The 12020-nt window shown below is 34.3% G+C and overlaps 1 protein-coding gene across 1 annotated transcript; it reads left to right on the top strand.

Moving 5' to 3' along the window:
* The first annotated feature begins 2420 nt into the window (after positions 1-2420).
* Positions 2421-11813, top strand: LOC132715773 (protein jagged-1b-like). The gene is made up of 9 exons (XM_060698838.1): positions 2421-2571; positions 3641-3801; positions 4058-4175; positions 4533-4702; positions 5117-5241; positions 5708-5830; positions 6252-6325; positions 6932-7053; positions 11603-11813. The coding sequence occupies exons 1-9, from the start codon at positions 2518-2520 to the stop codon at positions 11658-11660; spliced, it is 1005 nt and encodes a 334-aa protein (XP_060554821.1). The 5' UTR covers positions 2421-2517; the 3' UTR covers positions 11661-11813.
* The last annotated feature ends 207 nt before the right edge of the window (positions 11814-12020 follow it).

Here is a 12020-nt window from a genome sequence, read left to right as displayed (position 1 = left end):
GGTCGAGTCTTTTCCAAGGGACTTTATTATACCCTTATGTTTGATTATCATGGAACTTATCATGTTTTATACTTTGTAGCTTCTTATTTGAGGACACCCGAAGATGACACGGGCCCTCCACACGTATGTCCATGGCTAAAGGGTGACGCATGCCCTTGTTCAGGATCCTATCAACTGTGCCAACACTGTAGGAAGTACAGTTACGCTTGATAAGATTTTATACAAGACGCCCGCCATTGTGACGAATTTTGTTAAACAACGCCACCACTTTATAGAAACATGACAGAAACTGTATGGGAGAAATAGACTGAGATACGTTGATAGTGTTTGTTTGTGCAGTGACTTATCATAGTAGTTTATCATATACAATCATTTTTCATTTATAAATATTCATTTCTGTAAATAAATTTGTATATATTTTTCTGTTCTGAGTTGTTGGTTGTTTTAGATAGCAATTGTGGTCGACCTGGTATCCCATCGTAGTCCCTATTGTGACACTCTTGTCTATAGATTGGGGCCATGATGGTGAACAAGCTAACATAAGGGTTACGCTGACGCCGACACCGACGCCGACGTTCGGGTGATTACTATAGCTCTACTTATTCTTATCGAATAATCGAGCTAAAAATGGTACAAGTGATAGTTAAATTATCGATAAAACAGATAAAGTCCTGATAAGTTAAATTATCGATAAAACAGATAAAGTCCTGATGACAAAGTATCAATAAAACATTTATAAGGTACCGATGAAGAAGTATCAATAACATATTAGATGCCGAAAATGAAGTATCCTCCATTCATATGAGATACCGATGATGAAGTATCAATAAGAAATGTGAGGTACCGATGAAGTATCGATAAAACATAAAGTATTGCTGATAAGTATCGGTAAAATGATACAGATGTTGATAAATTATATAAAATGCCGATAATAAAGTATTATCAAAAGATTTAAGTTACAAATGATGAAGTTTGGAAAACATAAAAAGTACCAATTACCTATTGTCGATAAAACATATAAGGAAACGATGCTAAATTATCGATAAAGCAAACAGATGGTAAAATATCGATGAATTATATAACATGTCGATAATAAAGTATCGACAAAACATTTTAGGTGCCGTTGGTGAGGAATCGCTGAAACGCATAAGGTACCGATGATGAAACGCATATTGGATCGATGAAATACAAAAAAGTACCGATGAAAAGATATCGATTATACGCATAAAGAACCGATTATGAACCGTTGATGAAAAATTAATTATTTATGAAACCATTTTATATTTGTAAGCAATCCTTTGAATTATAAATGTTATCGCCACTCCCATTGTCAGCCATTTTTTCCTGAACAGATATTTCGTTCGGTTTTAATTTCTAATACACGTACTAGACATTTAACAATCACTAAATAAATTTTAAAAAATCTAATGTAAATATATCATTGCCTATACTATATTAAATGAAGTGCGTGTTTAGCAGTTTCAATTAAAATGAAACATTTTGCTAATATTTGATGGACATATTTTATATGTATTTTACTTATTTAATCAATCAACATAATACACCAAACGTGATGAAATAATCTTTTTGTAATTTAATAGCTAATATTTAACCATACAATACCACTTGTCATTTTTCTTCATAACTAGTTAAACCAAGCAACGGTTGAAATGGTATTGGCACGAGCGTAAATTCACCTATAAAGTGTCAACACGGTTATCTCTTTACCTACATTATTACTTTAATAAAACCTCTTAATATGACTTTTACTTACCAACTTATTAAAAGGGTCGTTTCAAAACTGATAATTATGCGTACCAAAATGCAGAATGAGGAAATAAGGTGTTACTGTTTATAAATCATATTTATTCATTTCTCTAATTGCTTCTTTTTTTATAAAAACAAAACAGGACATATATGTAATATTAATTGTATGTTTTTTTCTAATTATTGTAGTTAACTTATGATGACTTCAACAATAACGATTGATTTTTAAAATTCTTAAATTTAAATTTACAATATACAAATAAACACGTCTAATTTTACATCTGTAAAATGAATTGTTTACGTTTCTTTTATTTCCAACCTAATAAAATATTTATAAATTAAAAGCATACACATTTTTTATAAGAATCCAATTTTTAACCACTCTTGAATTAACTGCCAATTCTTTTAGTAACGGATTATATAATGGAAAGGAATACCCTTCTTACTTGGCAGGCCATTACTTTGGTATGCATCATCAAATCCCATTTCAGAATAATTGTTTGACGCCCCTGATAAAAAATTGCGATACTTCTTATTTGACCCTTTCAAAAACAAACAACACATACAAATACTTAATAACCATCACTGTCACATAAATACAATCTTTAATAATGATATAGATAAACTCAAGTATGAGACTCTGAGATATAACATTCAATTTTAACGTGTTTTGGCTATTCTTACTGTCTTACTGCATTCCGCCACAAACTTTATCATTTTTGGTTATTTATTTATCAAAGTTTGTTCACAATGACTCTGTGGTTTATTTTTCATCTTTGGATAGTTTACCAAAATTTTATATGGGTATGTTTTTTGTTTTTGTTTTTAATACAAATGTTGAAGGAAGCGCAAAATTAACTCCTTTTTAAACGGCATGCATTTATTCATTTTTTTAAAACTTGTAATAAAAATTGAGAAGACTGTTTCGTACGTATTTGCTATAATACATGTACTGTACATTTAGAAATTAAAACTTGCATTAGTGATTAAGAAGTTCAAGTTCCTGACCAAGAATGGTGTGTCATTGGTCCCCTGTAACGTTTTCTTCTCTTAAATACTTTGTTCGAAGCACTGACTTGCTCAAGGGGCCATCCTAGAACAAATACTCTATAATTGATAGAATGTCAATGTGATAAGTTTGGATAAGGAGCAAAACAACAATACTACCACCTTTTAGTGTTTGTTCACATATTGTCACACAAAAGTTTACCATCACTTAATTAATAAAAGTAACAGTTTTGTATCTTAAATTTGGAAGAAACAATTGGCTACTGGTACTTTATCAGCATCACACAATGGTATAGTTATACCTAAACACCGCACAAACTATGGTACAAGACTATTTGTTACAACGGTGTAAAGATTTGGAATAGAATACCATTTAACATACGTTCTTCTAATTCTCTGACATCTTTTAAAAAATAAGTATAAAAACATATCTTGCAGATCAAATAAGTGTTTTCATATCCCTGCCATTATGTTATCATGTTATAATGTAAACATGTATATTGTTTCGAATAATTGTAAATGAAAATTGTATAAATGATATTTAATATCTAAAAGGAGCGTTTGTAAAAAAAAAAGCTTAATGGAATATAGTTGTTATTGTTTTATGATATTGTGTTTTTGTGTTTCTATATATTGTTAATAAGGCCATATTTAAAATTAAGATATGCTATTTGTTTTCTACGATGATTTATCTTCATGTGTTATCTTCTTTAAATAAAGATATTATTCTTATTATATTATTATTTCGTCTGTTGTAAAAGGAAATTATATACTCATTTATGTAATTCTAAACAGAATTATTTCGATCTTGCAAGAGATATTTCTTACTAAATTATTCTATATAACTAAATCTAATGGCCTAAAGGTGTGCGTCGATGCTTCTGGTTATGTCGAAGTGAGATTGATTTCATACCGGAACAAAAATGGAACGGACGATGCCGGCAAATGTTGTGATAATACAGCGCCATCTGGCTGTTCTGCTTGTGATCCTTACCTCCAAATTTATTTAAGTCAGGGAAATTCAAGGTGAGTTAATTTTGATTCATCTCGAAAATCACTTTATATTCTCAGTCACTAACTAACTCTGCTGTTTCTTTACTCGATTTTCATCCCACGAAATGCACTAATATCTTACGATTAAAAGTTAAATGACGATAAGATGTGAAATGCAAAACGGTCTGTCACACTGGAATGAAAACACCTGTTCCAACTAAATTTTGTCTTTCAAATAAGATATATGGGTTATAGATTATAAGTAAAACATTATTGTGCATATTTTCAGTGTAAACGTATCAAACATTGTGATAACGAGCGTTTACAATAATACAAACAGTATAGCGTTTGGAAACACCACTGGAAAAACTGGCAACCCTTTCAAGTTAACGTTTGTCAACTTCACTGTAAGACATTGGTATTACTTTCTTTAAATGTAAAACAAATTTTAAGCTGTTCTTTGTATAATAAAAATAAACTTTGTAATTAAAAAATGAAATAAAAGTACAATGAAATTGGTTATCAGCAAGCTAGTAAAAGTAAGCAACTTTTGGTTCATAGTATACTTTAAAAACAGATACTAGTTTATTGAAATAATTCATTCCGATAGAAGTATGTTTAATTTACTAATCACTCATTTGCACTTTTTACATTTGTGTATTGTACACGTGTTATCTGTTTTAGTATAAATGTTATTTAAACACAATTTATTATATTAAATTGATTTGATTCATTAAAGAGAATAAAATCATGTATTTTTATAGAACACGTTTGTACTGTCACTTATAGCCTGGGATGACGATAAAGTTGACAGCGTTAACAAACCTAGTGATAAACTTGAGGAACTTCTGTTTACAGTTGGACAAGGTGAACCGTCACCGTATTATAGCAGTCCAAAATTTGTGCAGAAAACAATTGACGGCAAGGCTGTCAAGTAAACATGATTTATTTTCATTTACCAATTCTTTTAAGTACTTAATTGGTTAAAACGCATTTGACTTTTTTATACAAAACTATATTTCAACCAGGATATTTAAATGTTTCGTGATTAATTCGGATTTGACGAATATGTTTTTATGCAGCTGTTCATACAATCGCGTGTCTATGACCCAAGTTCATATATGACACATACTTGAGAGATATTCATCCGTTTCGTCAGATTAAAATGTAGGTAACTTTTTGTAAGGAGAAAATGATAACTCTATTTATTGAAATTGTTCGATATTCTTTACTTGCTATTCTTAAGATTTAACATTTAATGAATTGTGCGTTTTTTTAAAGATGCTTTTTTCAATATATATATACACATACACCTATTCAGAGATTTCGACGTTTGGTATAATTGTAGACTGGAATTCGAATATATCATATCATGCAGTCAAGATTTCTACGGGGGCAGCTGTAAAAAATACTGCAAACCAAACCCTGGGCAATATAACTGTAGTCGATCTGGTGACAAGGTGTGCGAATCTGGTATGAACATGTCATGATGAAATCAGAAAGTCGTGGCGTATATATATACATTGTACATAATAGAAATAAAAATGAAGAAAGAAAAGCATGTATCCTATCAATAAGTGTCAAAATGTTATAATATTTTTTGGTCCTTCGGAGCGATTCCAATACGTTTTAGTTTTGAAGATTGAATGCAGTTTAAGTCGGTGCTAGTTGCGTGAGAAATTTAACAACTTACATTAATCTCTATCAAACGGGTCTGCAACTTTCAACATTTCATTTTTATTTCATTGCTTCCGAGGGACCATTCCATTTCCAAATTTATTCCACTATGTTGAAATAATTTCATTTAGAATATGGTTTTGTCAATTATTCATGTATTTACATTTTGAATGAAAAAAAGTGATCAATATTTATATTGATGTTATAATATACTGACGATTACACAATAATCTAACATGTGGCAATGTATGCCATATTACAGGATGGAGTGGACACGAATGCAATACAGGTGTTTGTCAGAACAATAAATGTGAAAATAATTCAACATGTAAAGTTGATTTAACTGTGGGAGGATACAAGTGCTCATGTAAACCAGGATATTCAGGTATTTCTACATATTCGAAATGTGGGTCCTTATCTGCATCTAAACTATTGTCCTTATTTCTTTCATAATGAATTAAATCAAAGACAAATACACTGCATCATCGTACTTGATAATCATCTCATTTTGAATAGTTTTACATATTTTTTAGATTTTTATGCCAAGTGGACAAATAAAATGATTTCAGAAAAAGGCATAAAAATTACAGTTAATGTGTAATTTTACATAAAAGCACAAAACCCATTTGTAACAAGGTAGACATTATTGTGGTGGAATAGTTATTTTGCTCATGATTTACTTAACAATTGAAAAACCTCTGGAAATTTAGAGATTTTATACTTTGTACATAAATTTTACTTTAAGTGTCATTAAAAAAAGGTTAACAGATCAAGTAAGTTTAATTCACGATTCGCTTTATTTATAGGACAATTTTGTAATACGTCAATGTTTCCAGTTACAAACAGAGCATCAACACTACAAACAACGATGTTAGCTAAGGTAAAATAGTTCATTATATCTTAGATGACATCATAATATATATATAGACACGTGTATATATCGCTAAAATCATTCTTTCTCAAGAAGTTGCTGGCGCACACATTTGTTTGGTTTTACGGCGCAACAACACAAACTAGGCCTTATGAAGCACACATACGTATTTCTTTCGATAAAATCAGATTATACCCGAATAGCAATTAAATTCGATACCTTATTTTTTCTCATTAATGATTTACATGGCTATAACTGGTATCTTTATAACTATCTATCTGTATAAACGAGTAAATCCATATAAATTATCCGGATAACTGCCCACAGAATGATTGATTCCACGTGTGGGGTAAATGGCTTTTGCATACTTGCACTTAACGTTTATTGTGAGAACGATCGACGTGACGTCAAGCTTTAAAAATAAAATTTAAAATAAACAACCATTTACCAAAAACGGATTAAAAATCGTTATCTTTCCAATTAGGTCTATTTTTTCAACATTGTTCTTATATTACTGCACAAATGAGTCAAGTGAAAATAACAATATGCTAATTTTCCTCAATATTCTTGTGTTAACGTATAACTTTTATACTAATGGCAATTTCATGTTTACAGACTATGAACAATTCTTCCATCCGTAAAAAGTCTGACAGTTATTCATCAGCTAAGATAGGAGTGATTGCTGGTTCCGTGACCGCCGCTTTCCTGATAGTCACGCTGCTGGTTCTGATAACACGGTAAATGTTTAATTTCCGCGAAACCTTTCATTTCGCGTAATATCACAGTAGTTACATCTCAGTGTTTCAATTCATTCAATTATTGAACGCTGCATTATGTTCCATGCAATTCACTTGCAAGAAGATCGTTTTAAAGGCACATCATGCCTAAGAAATCCATATTTGTTTATTCTTTTGAAAAACATTAATTGTATCAAACATGTATTTAATAATGTTTAAATAATGGATTTAAAGCATGTTGGATGGAAGAAGAGCTGTGCATGCACTAATGTGTCATAAAGATACCAAAATGTGCACAAAATAGTATTTTGACTTCCATATACTAATTCACTATAACTATACGTTGTACCAATTGCCACCAGAGCAAAAGAAGCAAACAGATAGTTCATCTCTGTGTCAAATGTGTATTATTTTGGAAACTGTAAAAGATGCCGAATATAAAAAAAGTTTTTAAGAAATAAAAATTATAGCATGGCTGAGGCATAATGGGCCTTTAACTATAGCCTGGCACATTTTATAACATCAAAACAGTACGATGAACATAAATTGATTTTGAAGTAATATTCTATAAGCAACGGCTGAATGAGCATTTGGATTTTCAATTACAAATTAAAGAAATAAATTGGCAAAAGGTTTTCTGTTCTACCGATATTGCGTCAAGGTATGGATTGAAGAAAACAGTGCCAGCAAAGTTATATATAATATATATATAATGTAAAAGGAATTATCACATAAACCGCGGCGCAGGAGTGTAATAAAGCCATTTAATAAAAACGATATTACACTAGACAATATTACATATAGGATATTTGTTTGTTTTGCATGTAAGATTGAAATATAATTTCACTGAGTAAACACCAGATGCCATATTTTCAGGAGTGGCGTAGCCACGAGTGAAAATATAATAGCTGGTGTTCACGAATGAAATATATTTCAATCTTATATGTAAAACAAATAAATTTTCTTTTTATTTCATGCTTTTTAAGTGATTTTAAGTATTTTTTTACTGATTTTGCCGCGTAACGTCGCGCATTCTCCTTTGTGACGTCATCACATCATGACGTCACATCATTAATTTTGAAATATAGTTCTGTTAAATTTTGTCTAATTTTGTTACATTTTTAACATGATGTATGGTGACATTGACTTTCTTTTCCTAAAGAAGCAAAATTTACGCATGACAGCATTTATTTCTGCCTGTTATTCCATTTCGTTATGATTTTCTATTCATCCGCATTTAGATATAGTCCGGCTACAGTGAAAATTATATTTTATAAATTTCACTAGTGGTTTATCAGAATATAATCATCTGATATATTACAATAAAACACTGGAAAGCATGAAATAAACTAGTTTATCACACACCCGTGCCGATTTTGCGACTCCGTAAATATGGTATTGCACGGCCGTGCATATATTTTGACGTGACGTCATTAGCGTTATACAAACATAGTGTAAAGACGTGCTAAATGTTAGCGTTATACTATTGGCGCGTCAATGAAAATGACACTTATTTCACTTTAAATGGTCTTTATTTTGGGTATGTGATAAATAGAATATTACATTCGTGTAAGTTCATGACTGAATTTATTGCACGAGTTGAATAAAATAATATTATGCTCGCCAGAGGCTCGCATAATATAATTTTATTCAACTCGTGCAATAAATTCAGTATTGAACTTACACTCATTCAATATCCTCTATGCAATAACACTTTGACGTCACGTCATTTGCACTATAAACATAGAGTTAAAGCGCGCTAATATTAGCGTTACACTATAGGCTCGTCAAAGAAAAATGACTTTTGTTAATGTCCGTGAAGTACGCGGGCTAACGGGCTAGCAGTCTAGCGGGCTAACAGTATGAACTGAGCGGGCTAGCAGTCTAGCGGGCTAACAGTGTGAACTGGGCGGGCTAGCAGCCTAGCGGGCTAACAGTGTGAACTGGGCGGGCTAGCAGTCTAGCGGGCTAGCAGTGTGAACTGGGCGGGCTGGCGGGCCAGCGGGTTAAAATCTAAAACTTTATTGATTGAACATAAAAATGTTATGATACATTACCTGGCAGTGTGAAGTGGGCGGGCTAGCAGTGTAGCGGGCTAGCAGTGTGAACTGGGCGGGCTGGCGGGCCAGCGGGCTAAAATCTAAAACTTTATTGATTGAACATAAAAAACGTTATGATACATTACCTGGCAGTGTGAAGTGGGCGGGCTAACAGTGTAGCGGGCTAGCAGTGTGAACTGGGCGGGCTGGCGGGCCAGCGGGCTAAAATCTAAAACTTTATTGATTGAACATAAAAACGTTATGATACATTACCTGGCAGTGTGAAGTGGGCGGCTAGCAGTGTAGCGGGCTAGCAGTGTGAACTGGGCGGGCTGGCGGGCCAGCGGGCCAAAATCTAAAACTTTATTGATTGAACATAAAAACGTTATGATACATTAACTGGCAGTGTGAAGTGGGCGGGCTAGCAGTGTAGCGGGCTCTCAGTGTGAACTGGGCGGGCTGGCGGGCCAGCGGGCTAAAATCTAAAACTTTATTGATTGAACATAAAAATGTTATGATACATTACCTGGCAGTGTGAAGTGGGCGGGCTAGCAGTGTAACGGGCTAGCAGTGTGAACTGGGCGGGCTGGCGGGCCAGCGGGCTAAAATCTAAAACTTTATTGATTGAACATAAAAATGTTATGATACATTACCCTGGCAGTGTGAAGTGGGCGGGCTAACAGTGTAGCGGGCTAGCAGTGTGAACTGGGCGGGCTGGCGGGCCAGCGGGCTTAAATCTAAAACTTTATTGATTAAACACAAAAAACGTTATGATACATTAACTGGCAGTGTGAAGTGGGCGGGCTAGCAGTGTAGCGGGCTAGCAGTGTGAACTGGGCGGGCTGGCGGGCCAGCGGGCTAAAATCTTAAAATTTATTGATTGAACATAACGTTTTTAATAAAAAACACATTTTTTCCTCAGTGATACAATTGTATCTTTACCCTCTGTGTCGTAAAGTATTGGTTTTTGACTGATTAAATTCATGTGGCTGACATCGGTTTTTTTATGTTCAATCAATAAAGTTTTAGATTTTTGTCCGCTGGCCCGCCAGCCCGCCCAGTTCACACTGCTAGCCCGCTACACTGTTAGCCCGCCCACTTCACACTGCCAGGTAATGTATCATAACATTTTTATGTTCAATCAATAAAGTTTTAGATTTTAGCCCGATGGCCCGCCAGCCCGCCCAGTTCACACTGCTAGCCCGCTACACTGCTAGCCCGCCCACTTCACACTGCTAGGTAATGTATTAAACGTTTTTATGTTCAATCAATAAAGTTTTAGATTTTAGCCCGCTGGCCCGCCAGCCCGCCCAGTTCACACTGCTAGCCCGCTACACTGCTAGCCCGCCCACTTCACACTGCCAGGTAATGTATCATAACGTTTTTATGTTCAATCAATAAAGTTTTAGATTTAAGCCCGCTGGCCCGCCAGCCCGCCCAGTTCACACTGCTAGCCCGCTACACTGCTAGCCCGCCCACTTCACACTGCTAGGTAATGTATCATAACATTTTTATGTTCAATCAATAAAGTTTTAGATTTTAGCCCGCTGGCCCGCCAGCCCGCCCAGTTCACACTGCTAGCCCGCTACACTGCTAGCCCGCCCACTTCACACTGCCAGGTAATGTATCATAACGTTTTTATGTTCAATCAATAAAGTTTTAGATTTAAGCCCGCTGGCCCGCCAGCCCGCCCAGTTCACACTGCTAGCCCGCTACACTGCTAGCCCGCCCACTTCACACTTCCAGGTAATGTATCATAACGTTTTTATGTTCAATCACGGATTTATGTAATATAAATCCGTGGTTCAATCAATAAAGCTTTAGATTTTATCCCGCTGGCCCGCCAGCCCGCCCAGTTCACACTGCTAGCCCGCTACACTGTTAGCCCGCCCACTTCACACTTCCAGGTAATGTATCATAACATTTTTATGTTCAATCAATAAAGTTTAAGATTTTAGCCCGCTGGCCCGCCAGCCCGCCCAGTTCACACTGCTAGCCCGCTAGACTGCTAGCCCGCCCAGTTCACACTGTTATCCCGCTAGGCTGCTAGCCCGCCCAGTTCACACTGTTAGGCCGCTAGACTGCTAGACCGCTCAGTTCATACTGTTAACCCGCTAGACTGCTAGCCCGTTAGCCCGCGTACTTCACGGACATCTTTTGTTAACAGTTTACCGTTCTTATTTTATATATGTGATAAATAGAATATTATATTCGTGTAGATTCAATACTAAATTTATTGAACTCGTTGAATAAAACAATATTATGCTCGCCAGAGGCTCGCATAATATGATTTTATTCAACTCGTTCAATAAATTTAGTATTAAACCTACACTCATTCAATATCCTCTATATATTACATGAATTGTTTCCTGTTGTGAACTGTTCATAATTAAGATTAAAATGTCAAGGTTACGATTTCCATCATTTTAAACCATTAACAATAACACACGATGTTGAAATTTTCTTTTAATGAATGTTTTGTCAAATATTACCCACTTTAATCGTTCCAGGATGTACTTCAGAAAGAAGCAAAGAAATAAAACGGAAAGCGCACTAGTCAGCACATAAATGCAGTGATGGTAGATTCCTTACTCCAAAATGGGTTATTTACACTAGTTCACAACCACCAGTTCGTGTGTAATTTGTGTTTGTACTAATTAAACAAACTTTGAATAAATGATGCAATAAGAGAACTTATTCTAGTTGAAATTTTGTACAATATTTCGGAATATATAATACAAAATACTTTGAAATTAAACAATGCGTTACGTTTTAGCACATTTACTTTTATCACTGATTTTAAATAATCTTAATAATTCCGTGTCTGAACAGACATAAGGACAATTTCGTCGCTTGAAAACTGTAATGTTCTATCTCCAAATTTTCCAAAAACAAGTTAAATACACAATTTTGTCCGTAATGGACTGT

Source organism: Ruditapes philippinarum, unplaced genomic scaffold, assembly GCF_026571515.1.
Source record: "Ruditapes philippinarum isolate M1 unplaced genomic scaffold, ASM2657151v2 ctg947_1_1_1_1, whole genome shotgun sequence".
NCBI lineage: Eukaryota > Metazoa > Mollusca > Bivalvia > Venerida > Veneridae > Ruditapes > Ruditapes philippinarum.
The sequence above is the reverse complement of the archived record's forward strand: the minus strand, read 5'-3'. Positions and strand labels throughout refer to the sequence as shown.